Raw genomic sequence first — 17,548 nt, 5'->3', positions numbered from 1 at the left:
AGCTACAAAATCTCCTAATAGTTAGATTTTGGTTTTTTTTAACCACAAGGTATGCAATGCATCAAATCCTGAAAAAGCAATAGGGGAAAGAAAAACTGTCTGTACAGCCTAGAATTTCAAGCCCTAAACACGTATGTTATACTCTCAGGAGGAAAATAACTGACTATATTGTCAAAACTACCTTTATATCATATAATATACCTTTATTCACTATTCTTTTCTATAGGAGTTAAACATTCAACTATTAATAAAAATATACAATAAAGTAAAATTATTTAAAACACTACAAAATAAAACCAAAATCAAAACAAATTCTGAACCGCTCTATAGTCTTATTGTGGGTTAGATGAAGCTTCTCATCAGGGTATCTGTTAATATCCTACTTTCTGTTTTTAGTGTTCTGTTATAACATTAACTAGGTTTATTAGCAAATGCCAAAATATATTTATTTAAGAAATAGGTCATGCCTAGATTGGTTTGTTTTGTGACTTCCTGTCTTTCCTGAAAATGCTCCAAAGTCATCATTGTGAAATACAAACACCAGTCCTGTTAGCAATGCTCCTTTTCAGCCTCACTTTATTGTTTTTATTCTCACTCTTTCATTTGGGAAGATTTTTGTTTTTTAAACTAAGTACCAGTTTGTTTATATTAAAATGTATTCCTATTAGTTGGATAAATTGATAAATCAATTATTTCTTGCTATAAAATTCAAAATAAGATATTTGGGTATTATCAGTGGCCAAAAGATTGATTTCAACCAACTGAATTAATATTGATGAATTAAATACTTAAGATACTAATATTCTATAACATAAAAACACCTTCTGTTGCACATATGGTTATGAGGTGAATGAAAGGAAATGCTAGAGCTGTGATGTTGAAAGAGAAAACAGAATATTAGAATGTTAGAATAACTAGGGCTGGGGTTGTGGCTCAGTGGTAGAGCACTCACCTCACAATTACGAGGCCCTGGATTTGATCCTCAGCACTACATAAAAGTAAATTTTAAAAAACTGTATTTTAAAAAAAGAGTAATAATTATATAATATAATGATAACAAAACTCCAAGAATGAGTGGACATTTTAGTTTGGGATTTTATCTCTCTAAAATGTGAAGGAGCTTCACCAAGAAAAACTTCATTTAAATTTTTGTGATTTTTAAATGTAACTACAAGGTAATAAAATTATTATTATTGGCTTTCAGGAGATGTATAACTGCTAAGGATGAAAGATAACAAAAACAAAAGTATTATGCAAATATGAAAGCAAGATTATGCTGATTTTCAAGTTATTCCAAGATTTATTAATTCCACCACAAAGAACAATACAAGAATTTTGAGTTTAAAAAACATGAAAACATTAACTAAAACTTATGTCTTTTTATATTAAGTAGAACATAAAACTTTAAAATATAAAACAAACTTCTAAAATTTAACTTTATCTTGGCAAGCAGAATTATATGTTCTTTATTTTGGCTAGTAAAAAACATGAAGTAAAAGTGACTGATTAGGTCTAGCCAACAACTTCAATTATTCTAATTATTGTAACCCATGGAATCTGGAGTCTTAGACCAGTAAATCTATGTTAAAATTATTTGAGATAAAATATGTATATTTTATGCAAATTTCACATTAAAATGTTTTTAGGATCCACAAAAGAAAAGCAGTCACAGACTTCTGCATTTGGATTTTTTATAGGCCCTAAGGACAACACAATTTATATATTCCACATCCTCCATGACTCTATTTACATACTGATGATCCTCAATCCATATCTCTAATCCAATCCTCACCCTGAAGTTCAGTACTAGATCTCTAATTGCCAAAGAGACATTTCCATTTTAAGTCTCCACAGGCACCTTAAACTTGCTTTGTGTAAAGCTCATCTCATTATTTTATTTTTCCCTTGAACTGGTCTGTTCTTTATTCCTTTTTTTTTTTTAACGTTAATGGTTGCTTCATTTACCTAGATAGTCCAGCTAGATTTCTTCCTCTACTCTATTCCTCCTCCTGTATTTATCCAATTACTAAGTATGCCAGTCTTATTTCCTAACCATCAACTTAATCAAGCTTCTTTTGCTCAAATCCATGGTAAAGTCTCAATTAATTTTGATATGAATTATTGCAACAGCTTTGTAACTAGTTTCCTCTTTGCAGTTTTTTCCTGTTTTCAAACTATCTTTCACAATGTAATCATAATGACTGAGGAGGCAAACCCTGTGCACACATTTCTTTTATGGCTCATCTTCAGGATAAAAAAGGTCTTAAGTCACCTGCCATTTGCTTCCTTTCCAACCTGTCCTTCAATGTCTCTTACATCATGGTTTTTAACACTTGGAAATCCATTTACTTTTCAATGAATTTATTTGACAAACTATTGATTACCAGATATGTAGTAGACACTGTGTCAGAATTTATAGATATTTAAAAAATGAAAGATAACACCTTATTTCCAGATCTTCCTCAGTACCTCCACACTTCTCTTTAGTGTGATTAGGAGCATCATCCCCTGTGCACCCTGGTACCATTTATGTAATAATGCTTTCAGATAGTACTGTAACTTGTGGATTGCGTTTTTCCCATTAGGTTGTGAGTTTCCTGAGATAAGGGCCTTATTGTATCCCCAGAGGCTGGAACAATGCCTGAACTGTAGAAAATTTCATTCAGTAGATGTTTACATTTCATGACCACAACATATATAGTAATCACAGTGTACAAATTTTTGTTGTTATGCTCATTCTTCAAAGGAATAGCAATTTTTAAACAAAAGTTAAAACAAAAGTCTGGAAAAAACAAAAACAAAAGCTAAAACAAAAGTCTATATAAGCATACTTATTTGGTATAAAAATTATGCACATTATTTTTTCTTCCTTTAAGGCAAAATTTATTAATGTAGATTAATTATTAAAAACATATTTTTATAGCTTTAAAGGAGAACAGCTACTAAGAATTTAGACTATACAGAAAGGAACTAAAAACAATTTAAATTTTAGGGCTGGAGATACAGCTCAATGATAGAGCACTTGTCTGGCATGCACGAGATTCTGGGTCCAATCCCCAGCACTATACACATACAAAAATAATTATAATAATGTATGATACATTCCCTTCTATAGCTCTTATACATAACTATACTTTTAAATCAGATGTCATATATTTTGTTTTTTTCATCTAACAGTATATTATGAATCTTTTAATAGGTCATTTATTTATCTTTGAAACAATTTTAAACACATATATATTTCACCCATGTAGCTATTTCATAATTATACTATATTTAGGTAAGTATAACATATCACAATCATAATTATTGTGGCAAAACATCACTATTATAAATAATGCTGTGATAACATCATCATATGTAAAGTATCATATACATTTCTATCTCTACAGGATCCATTCTTAGAATGGAAACAAATGGCCAAGAAGAATAAATCTTTAAAGGTTCTAGATACACATTAAACAGCTTTCTAGAAAGTTTCAACACATTTCCATTTATATCTATATTAAATTACACTGCTTATCACTTGTTAATCCTTAAAATTTACATTCATTTAAAAAGGGAATGTATATATATTTTTTAGAAGAGTGATTGAAATGTACATGTAGTAACAATGCCTCATTTCCATATGGCCACATGGTCACATACCCAGTCTAGTTCTCACAATAACCCTATGAACTAGATACTACTGTCTGTACTAAAGTTGGAGAAACTGAGGTACAGGTAAGTTAACTTTCAAACAGCCTAACTATTTTTAAAGTTCTTCTCCCAGGAATTCCCTTCCAAGCCATCAGAAAAGGGGGCTGAGATAAAGTAGCAGGTGAAATGCAGTTATTTCATTTTTTCCCTCCTTCCTTTCTAGCTAGTGTGCAAGCTGACCAACAGCTCTTAACAAATGGTGCTATATTAGGAGTTTCATCTGTATCAGTATCAAACTGCCTCATTTGGATACTCAAGTAATTCAAATGGACTGACAATCCATTCGGTTGTAATGAGTCTACATATATTGTTCCTGAGTCAAAGTTTTCTTCATTCAAAAGAGTATCAATATGACCATTCAGGTCAAAAGGCTAAACTTATCACACAGTGTAAAGTGGGGTGATGGAAATGGAAGTAGTCGTTGAGATGGTTATCCAGGATGGCATATTGATATTTATGGTCAAAAAATAATAAATTCTTACCTTAACTATCAATCCTTTTGAGTCAACCAACCATATCTTTTTGATGGCTTTCTCTTTTGGTAAACCTTCTTTCTCCATGGCCATAACAATCAAGTGTGCAATCCCTAAGGCAGCCTGAAAAAGAGGTTATGAAAATAAAAATTTCAGAAGTTGTTTCATGTGATATATTATCAAGGGTTGACAGTTCACCTGATTTTGTCTTGTTAATAAGGAAGTATAAAATGGCTCTGAGCAAAGTATTTTTGTCACATTGGGTTGAACCAAATAACAATTATTAACTTTGACTACAATAGCACCACTATTATATGGTTTGCTATTTAGCCACACATAAACCAGTGATATCCTTGATTGTCAGTATTTTTAATCCTATTAATATAATCAAGATTTGTTCCAATGGGAAAACACTGAATTTAATGAGCTGGTGAAACTTGCTCATTGGACTGTACTGTTTATTGTCAGGCTCAAGCTCTTTTAATTAAATTTGAAGAAGGAAGACTAGTCATTGGAATGGGAACCTGACCATTAGGTAAAGGAATGAAATAGACAAAAAAAAATATGTGTTCCCCAGTGTTTATTTACTCTATTTGGACAAAGTAAGTACTGTCAAATTCCCTGTGAGATTAAAGAAATCAACTTCCTTGGTATTTGGTAAATTTTTTGAAATCTATGAAATCTCAATATCTTGTCAGAAACAAACAGGTTTTGAACACACAACCATGACTACATCTTGACTGCTGATTATCAAGATCTGATCTGTGCCATTCATCAAAAACCTTTGCAAATTCAAAGAAGCTTACCAAAATTAAACACAGTATGTCATAATCCACAAAACAAAGAATTCAAATGTTAAAGCTATTATTTAGGCTTGATTTTTATTTCAATTTGAAAGTGAATTTGTGATTTACATTCTGAATACTTATGCCTTGGCATTTAAGTTCTAGTTCATTTATTTTGTTTGAAGCAAAATGAACAAGAAAAATGAAAAACAATATAATGTACATAAATTTCCACAGAGTGATATAGTGTTCTGTTTATTTATAATCACATTAAACTTAAAAATTTAGTTTCTTAAATGTGTATATATATGAATGTATATATATATATATATATACATATACAAACATATGCACAAAGTATTTCCCCATTTATTAATTCTACAGAGACTATAATTCTAGAGATTTTTTGACAGTTTTCCCACAAGGAAACTAACATTTTAAATTTCTGTTTGGTGGGTGAATTATTATTACTGGAGTCTAATTTTATTTCAAATGATTAAATTATACACAATGATAATAGGAAACAATATAATTTGGTCTTGCTACAATCTCCTTCCAACATTTTTTTTCTTAAAAACATATATAGTTATATATGTGCACATTGCATTTTGAGTTAAGACAACTTTTGAATGTGATACTGAAGGATACTAAAAATCAGCATCAGATATTCCAAATTGAATACTTAAATACATAATTATACATGGGAAGCTTATTTTTCCTCCACGATACCCTAAATATGCACAATGATAACCTATGACAACATTTGATAATCTTGCAAACTTAAAACTTTGGAAAGTATCTTCATAGCTCTATACTAAAGTCTCCTATGAAAAATTAACATGCCACAATACTTAATTTGAGAACCTTCAATAAAGCCAATAGTTGTAATATGCTAAAAACAATGAAACAATATTTTGAAACTTAAATTAATGGGTAGTTAACACTAATTATACATTCATTAGTTTAGGAGAACATGACTATTATGCAAGGCAGGTACCTCTCCAGCTCCTTGGAATAGTATTGTTTGATCGGATAGTTTGTTCTTGGTTATTCGAAGAGCTGCAAGGAGACCTGCAACTGCAACAGATGCTGTTCCTGAAATAAGTAATAAATATCCTTGAGTAATCCTCATGTAGATCCTGCCAAATTCTAAGGCTTTATTCACATCTTGAAATCCTCACACAACAGTTTAGCTGGTACAGAAAGAGAACCTGAGATTCCTTGCTTGCATATGAAGTAAAATTCTCAGGCTACTAACAAATATTTTAAGATAGTAGCTAACTACTATCCTTGAAAACTTTCCCCAAAATTGTGACTTATTTTGATAATGCAATGAATAAGTGCACAGGTTCTGAATTCTAATTTGGATTCCAGCTCACCCTGCTTACTAGTTGAAAGGATTTAGAGAAATAACTTTGTATGTCAGTACCCTTATCTGTAAAAAAGAGTTTTTCTAAATGAGACAAGAAAAATAGTAAGAGCTATTAGAGTCTTCCACCTAAATTACTATTGAAGTTTTGAAATCTATTACTCATCTTTGTACAAAGGAGACACATAATAAATGCTTGCTTATAATTAAGATGCTGATAGAAAAATGTTTTTGATATTTCAAATTTAATGTTTTAGTTTTTCAATTTGAAAAGGCAACAGTTAATGGCAATTAAAATCATGTTATGGCATTCTTTAATTGGCTTTCTACCTAGATAATCATTGGTAAATCCCACAGGTGCTATTATATAAAATTAATGTAAAGTTTACTTGGGATAAAAATTGCATTTTTCTCATCACACCTCACAGGTATAGAAACTACACCAGTTCTAATTATATTACTTCACCATATAAGCTTTCACAGACCACAGAGCATTTGTCTTGCTTTGAACATAGTTATAAAGTTCAGCATCTTTATGGCTTATTCTTGAAATAAAACCCTGCAGTTTTTTGCATTACCTTCCAGCTATATCTACATTTTACCCCTCAAGTAACATTCTACCTGTTTCCTAGATCATTTGACTGAATAGTAATGCCTAGTTAAACTTCAAATGCCCTTACTAGATAAAACCTAGATCAGAATAGGTTTGATGAATGACACAATGATAGAGTATTATATATGCCAAATACCAAAGATATTCAACATTTCACCACCAGAGTATTTATTCTTTACCATTTTTGATTTGTTTCCTTCTTGAATAACTAGGTAGTAATAAATAACTATCACAATAAATAATAATTATTGAAGGCCTACATGTTTCTTTTTTTAAAAAAAATCTTTTTAGATGGACATAATACCTCTATTTTATTTATTTTTATGCAGTACTAAGGATCAAACCCAGTACATCACACAGGCTAGACAAATGCTCTGAGCTATAACCCCAGCCTCTACATGCTTCTTGTGTGTGTTTTATTTAGGGACACAAGGTGGATTACAAAAATAAAGTGCTTAAAATTTTGAGTCACCACTTCAATATTATAAATTGTGACAAGTCATAGATTATACAAAATTCACTCTTCTATGCATTACTTAAAATGGAATACTGTGCAAAAAATTTGGCTGATCCATATAGGGAATATACACTGACAGAATCAGAGTGATGTCAATGATGTCCCATATATCAGGATTCATTAGATTTGTTAAACAGTGAAAGAGAATTGATATTAGAGAGGTTCAGACATTCAGTTAGTGAAGTAATTATCTACAAACAGAATTGCAAGATCTCTCTATCTTGAGTTCTTTTGAAGTAAACTGGCCAGAAGTTCAGATGTCAGGAACTCTAAACTCCTTTCCAACTCTAAGATTGTATTATCTCAAGGGTTTCCACAGATTCTACCAACATCACAAAATTTAACCAGTTAAAGAGTAAAAGTTCAAGTTTTATCAGCATTCACTGTATTTGCATTATTATTCTGATTTTAAGTATAACTGAGTATTTACAGTCAGACAAACATAAAATATTCCAAAACAGTCTAACTGTAATGTGGTGACTTGTCTTCATATGGTTATGCCACATGGCTCTGTATTAAAATGCAAAATGCTTTAAGTTCAGACATATTACCCCAAATATGGCAAAATAGTATACTCTATCCATACTGGATATGGGAACCTTATATTTAAATATATATTCCATAATATTTCCTGAGGTATAATAAAAGCCCTAATCTTCTTTCCACAGAATCAACAAAATCAGAAAGATACTTCTCCTACCACTAAAAATTTAAAAATTTAACTTGTTCATGATTCTTGTACATGGATGGCCTACTACTATCTTGATTTAAATTTCACTTTAAAGAAGAGAACAAATGTGGAAAACTTAAATTTCATAAAACTTTTTATTATACATTATTACACAACAGCTTTTGTTTTCAAGTTAAAAAGTAAAATTTTAGTAAATCAGACAGTCATAGGGCTTAATATATAACACTGTCAACATGATAATAAAGAGATTGAATCTTTCTTAAAATTTTAGAAACTTTTACAGGATGGACAACCTTGTCCAAAAATTTAAAATCCAGAGTGTTCTAAAACCTGAAAATTTTTTGAGCAGTGATATGACATCACAAATGGAAAGTTCTATACCTGACCTTATGTGATGAGTTGTAGTGAAAAAAACTTTAAAAATATTTAATCAAATTACCTTCAAGCTATGTGGATATGGTGTATATGAAACAAATTGTATGTTTAAACTTGATCCTATACTAAAGATATTTCATTATGTATATGCAAAAACATATTACAAAATCTAGAAACTTCTATTCCAAAACATTTTGAACAAGGGATATTCAACCTACATTTGTATTTGTGTATAATGTGTCTTTAATATTAACAGAAGTTGCCAGTTGTCCTGTGTTTGTGCTATGGTTGTAAATATCAGTCTTATCTTAAGAATGACCTCTCCTAATAATTTGTTAAACAGAATTACTATATAAAATTAATGAGACCAAAACCTACTATTAATGTACAATTATAATGCATTGATTTTTTAAAAATGATATTAAAAAATCAGTGAGACCAATATGTAATTAGAGAACTATAATCTTCAAGTACTAGTAAATAAATAGGTCAGATGATAAGAACGAGCAGTAGGAGGACGAGTTCACCTAGACTAGGTTCAAGGCATCTAGAACACATACTACCTGAGCACAGAACTGAGGGATTCACCAGGATCAAGGACCTCAGAAAGGAGGACATACTAAGTAGGAAGAGCACGTGCAAGACATAGAGGCAGGGATGATGACCTGCTAAAAATAGGAGAATGAATATAAAATTTAGTATTCCTTCTCCCCAACAAAATCTGCTAAAAAAAAAAAAAACTGAAAAAAGATTTTTAAAAACCGGAGAACAGAAAAGCACTGCAATAAAATTTTAGATGTTAGAAGGCTTTTAAATAGGTAAATTGCAAATGACTTGGCCAACTTGAGAAAGCTGGGTGGTTGGCAAGCAGTAGTAATGGTTAAGAAATGAATAGACTGATATGGCAAAATTCTCAAAAGGCTCAGCTAGGTGGCATCAGGGCACTGGTCAAAAATCTGCTGAGAAGCCAGGCACAGTGTGGTACATGCCTGTAATCCAGCAACTGAGGAGGCTGAGGCAGGAGGATCAGAAGTTCAAGGTCAGCCTCCACAATTTAATAAGACCCTGTCTCAAAAGAAAAAAGTGAGACAACTGGGGATGTGGCTCAGTAGTAAAACCCTAGGTTCAATCCACGAGGGTGGGGGGTGGGGGGGGGTGGGATCTGCTGAGAAGTTAGAATCCAGATCTGCTTCCCTCTGCTTCTGGCAAATGGTTGACCCTGCTCTACTCTGAAAGTCTGGGAAAAATACTAGAGGTTCATATTTTAAAGAGTCTGGATTGTAAGACAGCAGGCATAATTGGAGGCAAGAGTGCCATCCTAAGTAAGATTATGACAAGTTTATGTGACTGGGGACGTCACTCAGTGACTGAGTGCTTGCCTAGTGTGTACAAGACCTTGGATTCAATACCCAATACTGAAAAAAACAAAAAGAAGAAAAGAAATTTATGTACTCAACCCAATCTTCTCCTCCTTAGCTCAATGAACACTAAAAGAATGCTAACATTGACAGAAAGTTAATAAATGAGAAAAACTGGAAAAATCCTTTCTGTGGAATTTGAGCAGTGTAAGAGAAAAGATCTAAGAGAGTGACAATCAAATTCCCCAAGGAAATGGCCAACAGGCCTAATATGATTTTTAACCAAAACCTATATAATTTATGATTATTTTAGATCACTAATAAAGATTTTATGTACATTTTCTTTAATCAAATCATTTTCATAAAAGTTAGAATTTTTAAAGTACATATCTAGAATATTTAAAGTACATATCTTTTAAAAAATAAGGAAAAAATCCAAGGATCAGTGTGAAAACATTTATTTACATGGTATGGCTGTAATGGTTACATAATTATTTTCCTTGGCAATGAAATGCAGTTTCTGTGCCCACAGTGGGGAAAATATTACATCAGTGGGCATAATGGTAAAAGCATAAGGTTAAAAAGGCAAAAAAGAAACATATGGAGAAAATGTGTCATAAAGACACAATTTTGGTGTGGAGAAATGCATAAAATGGTTTGGTCGTTTCTAGTCAGAAGCCCAATAACTTGCCAATGGTTTTCCATAGATTAGACATTTTTTTTTTTTTGAAATCCATCTTCTTCTTTTCTGAGATAGTAAGACTCTGAAATTTCTATGAGGAAATAAGCAATCATTTGAGTGCAGATTATATTTTTAAGCCAGATAAGCTGGGGTGAAGCAATGCCTCCATAGTGGTGACTTACAGGAGAAATATTCTGCTGTGAATCCTCTTGATTCCTCTATGCCCTTCTCTTGACCCTGAGGTGGCTCCTGCCTCAAATTTCCTGTGCTCTAGACTGGAATTCTGATGGACCCCAAGCACTGACCTCAAAATTCCTGGCCTTGGCTGGTGGAAATTCTCATCTCAATTCATAGTTGCCCCTTTTTTTCTTTTTTAAAATGATTTGGATTTAACATTCTTTTTATTTAAGTAAACTCTAATTCTCACTAATTGGTCTTTAACTTCTAATATGAACATTTCTATGAGACCCACAAAATGAAAAAAAAACATACTAAAGAAAGGGATAGGTCTGTTAAATAATCTACTTAGTAACTCTTCTACAGATCATCTAAAAATGAATTGATAGAGACTTGAAGACACTGGTCTGCAAAACTCAGTTGCAAAACAGCATCAAAAGCACTCTACCATTATGCACAGTATTCTCAATTAAGCTATATTTCTATAGTTCACATAAGGATTCTTAATATCTAAAATTTTACAGCTGCACTCGCCTGGCATGTGTGCAGCCCGGGTTCGATCCTCAGCACCACATACAAACAAAGATGTTGTGTCCGCCGAAAACTAAAAAGGAAATATTAAAAAAAAAAAAAATTCTCTCTCTCAAAAAAAAATTAAATAAAATTTTACAGCTTATTCCCTTTTTGAATCTTTCCAATATTCACTTCTCATGAATGAGTATTCAAAAAAGAAAATTTAAAAATTAATAAAGTAACATTTAAATAGCTTAAGTATCTTTAGCTTGAAAATGGGCACTAATGTACAAAATATAATTAATATCACAAAGAATTTGAGGAAATATTTGCCCAATTACTTTAGTGTACTTTAGAAAGTAAAATGAAACAAATGATTTTTAAACATTTTAAATTTAAATAGCTATGTCCTATTAAATAACTTAAATATGGTAATTTTTTTTAGTTGTAAATGGACACAATAATTTTATTTATTTATTTTTTATGTGGTGCAGAGGATTGAACCCAGTGCCTCACATGTGCCACTCTAGAGCTCTACCATTGAGACACAAACCCAGCCCCAAATATGGTAAATTTTAAAAATTATATTTATAAAGTATGTTTCAGTCAATAGAGTATTTTCACAAATAATTATTTTGTCCTCAATAAATTGCATGAGAGAAGACTGTCATTCCCATTTTGCATTTTAACTGTTCTTTGCCATTTCCAATGACAATCATCTTTAGTGCACTTTGGCTATTTTCCTCCTAAACTTCATTTTGGTGCTTGCCGTCACTCAGAACTAATTCTTCTTGAAAGTATCATATTAGAATACCTCACTCATGGTCTATAATCTCCTACTTTTCAGTTCTTTTATTCAGTTACTGTCACTGTGATAGGGAATTGGCAGATGTGAGTGGTAGGAACATGGGGTTAAGGAAATAATTCTATAAACTGGGCCCACTGTGCTGACCCCTACATGCTTTTTTTTTTTTTTAAAGCAATTTACCTGTAGCCCTGTCTGGCTTAAATTGACAGAATATATTACATTCTCCAGCAAATGAACTGTTATCTGCAAGGAGAAATGCAGTCCCAAAATGCCCACCAAAAAAATACAAGTTACCCTGAAGGGGGAGACTTTTTGTGACCCTTATACAGATCCCAGAACTCAGGGAGATAAGAATAATTCCACCTAGCCATAAAATCTGTAAGAACAGGTTCCCATTAGAACGGGTCAGCATGGGCCGAAGTGACCTAGAGTTGTGACTCCCAGAAACGTATTGAAAATCTGATGTCATCCTGCTGTCAGTGAAAAGTCCAGAGATGGAGGTGGGCAGAATTCCCTGGAAATTACCCTGGGAGCCCCCAATAAAAATGAAGGGCAGGGGACATACACCATCCCTCTCATCTCTGAGATAACGCTCTCTCTTTTCACTTTCCCTATCCTCTCTGATAGACTCATGCCTGCTACTCTGAGCCACATGTCTGAAATCTTTCTAGCATGATTTAAAGAATCAGGATTAGAAGGGTGTTTTCCACAACAGACTGCACTTCCTGGCAGGCCTCTGCCCTGTAACAATAATACCTGATCTCTGACTTCATGGAATGTCTAGGCCTCCACCGGATCTAAGAGTCCTTGTATCTTCACCTCCTTCCTTTTCCAGTTTGGTGTCACAGTCATCACTTAACTTTTTGCTCTTATCCTGTTGTCCTTTCTATATCTAATGTAGATAAACTCAACTTTCCATGTTGGTCTCGTCCATTCCTAAACTGCTGAACTCAAGCCACTCAGCCTACTGATATGATACATTTTGTTATATTCAATTTCAACCAGATCCTAAATGACCATTTATTGAATCCTTTTATGTTTCATAGTCAATTGGCTCTTTAGTTCTCTCCTATAGTAGTTCTTTCAGTCTCTTTTTTTTTAGTCTCAAAATTTCAATTCTTAAAAAAAGGAAGTTGTTTTATAATTTCTGCCATAGGTGAGAAAATTAATAGAAGGGTTACATAAATCAATAAAAGTCCATGCCTAGTAAGGAGCTAAGCAAATCAGTCTGACTCTTAGGTTTGTGTTCTTAATCCCTACCTGTAATAATGTCGCTCATTTTTCCTGTTACTGTCCTGCCATTCTTAGAGTTCTTCAAGGCAGAAAGAATCACAGTCACAATCAATCGCCTGTCTACTTCTAACTTTATTGGCATTTTCTTACAACAAAAAAACTGGATTAAGGCAGCAATCTTCAAATTGGCTCCCATCAATCTTATTCTCTATACTATTAGACAATGTGAGTAATCTTTCCAAAATGCAAACCTACCCTAGTTAGTCTAGTGTCATAGATCAATTCTTTCTAGTTCCCTCAAATTCAATCATTTAGACCAAAGATTGGCAAACTTTTCTTGTAGAGAGTCAAACTGTAAATATTTCAGGATTTGTGCAATGCAACATCTATCCCAGACTTAATTCTGCTGTTGCAGCAAGAAAAGAGCCTTACACACCACAGAAACAAAGTGGCATATAGCTATGCTACTATAAAACTATAAAAACAGGCAGTGGGCTTTTTCCAAATCCTGCTTTAGATACACCACATTTATTCATTCTGGGCTAAGCACTATGTTAATCATAAAGGACACAGAGATGAGTAAAATGGCCATGTCCTTACCCTTGCCCAGCTTAAAAGTTTGTGGGGAGGGAAGCATAGTTTTTTTTTTTAAACTTACATAAATATATAAAGCTACATACAAGGAAAATAAAAAGTGTATGCATCAGAATCTATAAGGTGGATTAGACCTAGACAGGGATTCAGAAGATCTCCATGAGACACATCATGATTGACATGAGACATGGGGGGTAGGGAGAGTATTCTAGGAAGAGAGATCAACATTTGGATACAAACTATAAATAAATAAATAAATAATTAGTAAAAGCCGGGTCACCTCAAGATCTGAGAAAGGATATTATAACTAAAATGGCAAAAATAATGACATTATAGAGAGAAAGACAGGGCTCTATGAATTTTGAGCCAAATTCAGGATTTTAATTTTTATCCTAAGTACAAGGGAAAAACATTATTTTAAGGAAGGAATAATATGGCCTGATTTCTATATCAAGGAGAGAACTTTGCCTTTGTTCCCCACTAAATCTTCAGCACTTAGATCTATATCTGGCAAAAGGTAGAGACCCTATGCAGAAAACATAAGATGGGGAAGTAAGAGAGAAAGTGAATAGACTTCCTAGAAAATACCAATTGCTTAGGAAAAATAATAGTAACTTATACCAGGATGATGAAGAAAAATCTACGGAAGAGACATTTTTATGACAGGAAATCAAGACTTAGTAATAAGCTATATTTAGTGGGAAAGGCTGAAGAACAGAGAACTCTCAGAAATTCACTGAGAATACTGGAATAATGTTAGGTTTGATGAGGAAATAAGATTTTGAGTTTGGGTATGCTGAATATGAAATACCTTTGGTATATCCAAGAGAAGATGTTAAACAAAGAGATGGGCATACAGCCCGAAATTCAAAGAAGTAGGAGCTGAGAAATAAATCTGCTTATCACATATGTGAACTTAAAATATATACCCAAGAAGATATAACAAAAATTTTAAAAGGGGGTCTTGAGACTGAGCATTTAAGTATTCTTTCATTTAATAAACAGACATAAAGGATGAACCTGCAAAAAGAAAAAAAAGGCAAATAGCCAATAAAACAGGAAAAGTCATAAGAATACTATGATATGGAAGCCAAGAAAAAGAAGATAAATCAAGAATATTGAATGCTACTGAGAATTCAAGAAAGATAACAATACTGGAAAACATTTACTAGAATTAGTAAAATGGAAGCAATTTGCGATCTTATTTCAAGTTGCAACAACTAATTATGTTTTCCTTAGGAACTCTTGTCTATATTTTTCCCTCTCCCTGCCTATAAAGGAACAGTATGCACACAATTCTTATGATAAAGCAGCACTGGATGGGGGGCAGAGTGGAGGACAGGTGTGAGCTAGAGAGAGTTTAAAGTCTTAAGTAGAAAAACAAAGGTGGCATGGTTAATGGCAGGCAACCAACTATCTATAAAGATAAAAAATAAAATGTGGCACATTGTACACGAAGAGAACACTTACTGGGGTGAAGCTTAGAAGCTGTGACTGACAGAAAAGCAAGCTGAAGAGAGAACTATATACATTTCATTCTTAAATAATGAATAATATATTTCATACATTTCCTTTGTTCAATGATAATCAACAGGGATTTTACAAGATTTCTGAGAGTTTATTCTCTAGCTCATGGATCTAATACTTTCTAGAATTACAGAATACTTTTCTCAAATATATGAAATTAAATGAGAAATTATACATGAAATTATTAAGTGTAACTCCCAGCTTTTAGTAGGTACTTAGTATGTATTTATTCAATTTGAATCATAAAATTATGAACTACTTTCAGACATTATTTTTGGTCCATACAAGCTGAAAATTTTATTACCTTGAATATCATCATTAAATGTGCAATACTGATTTCGATATTTGTTCAGGAGACGAAATGCATTCACATTGGCAAAATCTTCAAACTGAATAAGGCAATTCATACCATATCTATAAAATAAAAACATTCATTTTAGAAGAGGTTAGTGAAATAACATTTAAAAATAAATCCTTAAGGGGCTGAGGTTGTGGCTCAGTCATAGAGCACTCAGCCTAGCACATGCGAGGCCCTGGGTTCGATCCTCAGCACCACGTAAAAATAAATAAATAAAATAAAGGTATTGTGCCCAACTACAACTAACTAAATAAATAAAAATAAATAAATCCTTAAAATTAGCTCACAGAAAAGGCAAAATATCTTTAGAGGCTGAGTATAAATGTGTCAGACAGTATGTATTTAGCAAATATTTACTGCATGTTTACCACAGGAAGTCATTGTGTTGGCACTGTGAATTGAAATAATACAAAATGACCATAATTTGGTCCAAAATATGGTCCTTATCCTCAAGGAATCCAAATTTAGTAGAAACAAAAATCTTCCAAATTAAAAATAATGTAAAAGTGTATAAACAAGAAATTATGAGTCTTCAAGGGATAGACAACACTTCTAGCTGGGGTCACAAACCACATAATAAATCAACTTTTAATTGATAGTTACGATTTCAAAACTAGAGTGGGTTTTACAAGCTGAAGAAGACCAGAAACAAAATAACTGAGATGAAAGTTGGGAGAAAGAAAGAAAAAATTGTTTGAAAAAATTTAAATCTAATTGTCTCTAATGTAGTGTACAGTAAAAAGGGGTCAGATCTTCATTCTGGTCCTTGCACTCTTCCTAATTCAGTCTAGCTTTATTTCTATACACAAAGACAGTTATCTCAAAAGTGTACCCTATCTCCCTGAACTCTCTTGGCCCCCTTCCTGCTCCACTCCAAAACTTCAATTTCTTCCTTCTCTACTGGTATATCCCTTCCCTCATTGTCCTTAGGACTCCCTGATTTTCTTTAATTGATTAACTAATTAATTGATTTTTGTGTACTGGAGATTTAGTCCAAGGTATTCTACTACTAAGCTTCAACTTCACCCTTTTCTATTTATTTTGAGACAGGGTCTAAGCTATCGAGGCTGGCCTTGAACATGAGATTTTCCTACATCAGCCTCCTGAGTAACCGGGTTATAGGTATATAGCACTGGGCCCAACTAGGATGCCCTGATTTTTACAACCAACTCCTTTAACTATGATAGGACCAACTATGGTTATTTGTCTTTCTTTTCCACATGTCAAACCTGTCAGAAGACAGGGTGCTAAACTCTGTCCTCATTGCTAGCTTCTTGTTGACTTTATGCCTATAATTCAAGGACAGTAGGAAACAATGCTGATAGTCTCTCTATTTTCTGATCCAACAAAAATCTTTGTAGTTACCTTATTTTTCTTCCATTATGTCTATTTATATACTATTATTATGTATTTATTCTTGATAGACTATCTTTTTAAGTCACAGGCGAAACTTGTATTGAATATTTAGTGTCTTCTCTCTCTCCTTCTTTTCTGTGTCATTATGCATAAAGGGCAGAAGGGACTCAGTCTTCTTGGCATCTACTTTCATCATGGTGGCCATAGTGGCCACAACATTGTCCAGCTCCTCTTGATTCTTCTTGGTGAAGATGTTGTGTCCCCACCTTTTTCTTAATGAACTGGAGGCCCATTTGTCCTTGGAGATTTTTAGTAGTTCCCTGGCATGCCATACACCTCTCAGATCACAGGCCTCACAAGAAGTGGTATACCTGATAAGGTACCCAAACCACCAGCTGTGCCTTGGCCTGTTCAGGCTCT

At 32.9% G+C, this 17,548-nt stretch overlaps 1 protein-coding gene across 1 annotated transcript in view; it reads right to left on the bottom strand.

Annotated features, from left to right (window-relative positions):
• Me1 (malic enzyme 1) overlaps positions 1-17,548 on the bottom strand; it is a 149,766-nt gene that overhangs the window by 20,641 nt on the left and 111,577 nt on the right. The window contains exons 7-9 of the mRNA XM_026410476.2: positions 15,719-15,828; positions 5,955-6,052; positions 4,182-4,295 (exon numbers count right to left, since the gene is read on the bottom strand). Coding sequence (XP_026266261.1) covers positions 4,182-4,295; positions 5,955-6,052; positions 15,719-15,828 — 322 coding nt within the window. The remainder of the gene's footprint in view (positions 1-4,181; positions 4,296-5,954; positions 6,053-15,718; positions 15,829-17,548) is intronic.

This window comes from Urocitellus parryii, chromosome 8, assembly GCF_045843805.1.
Source record: "Urocitellus parryii isolate mUroPar1 chromosome 8, mUroPar1.hap1, whole genome shotgun sequence".
Classification (NCBI taxonomy): Eukaryota; Metazoa; Chordata; class Mammalia; order Rodentia; family Sciuridae; genus Urocitellus; species Urocitellus parryii.
The sequence above is the reverse complement of the archived record's forward strand: the minus strand, read 5'-3'. Positions and strand labels throughout refer to the sequence as shown.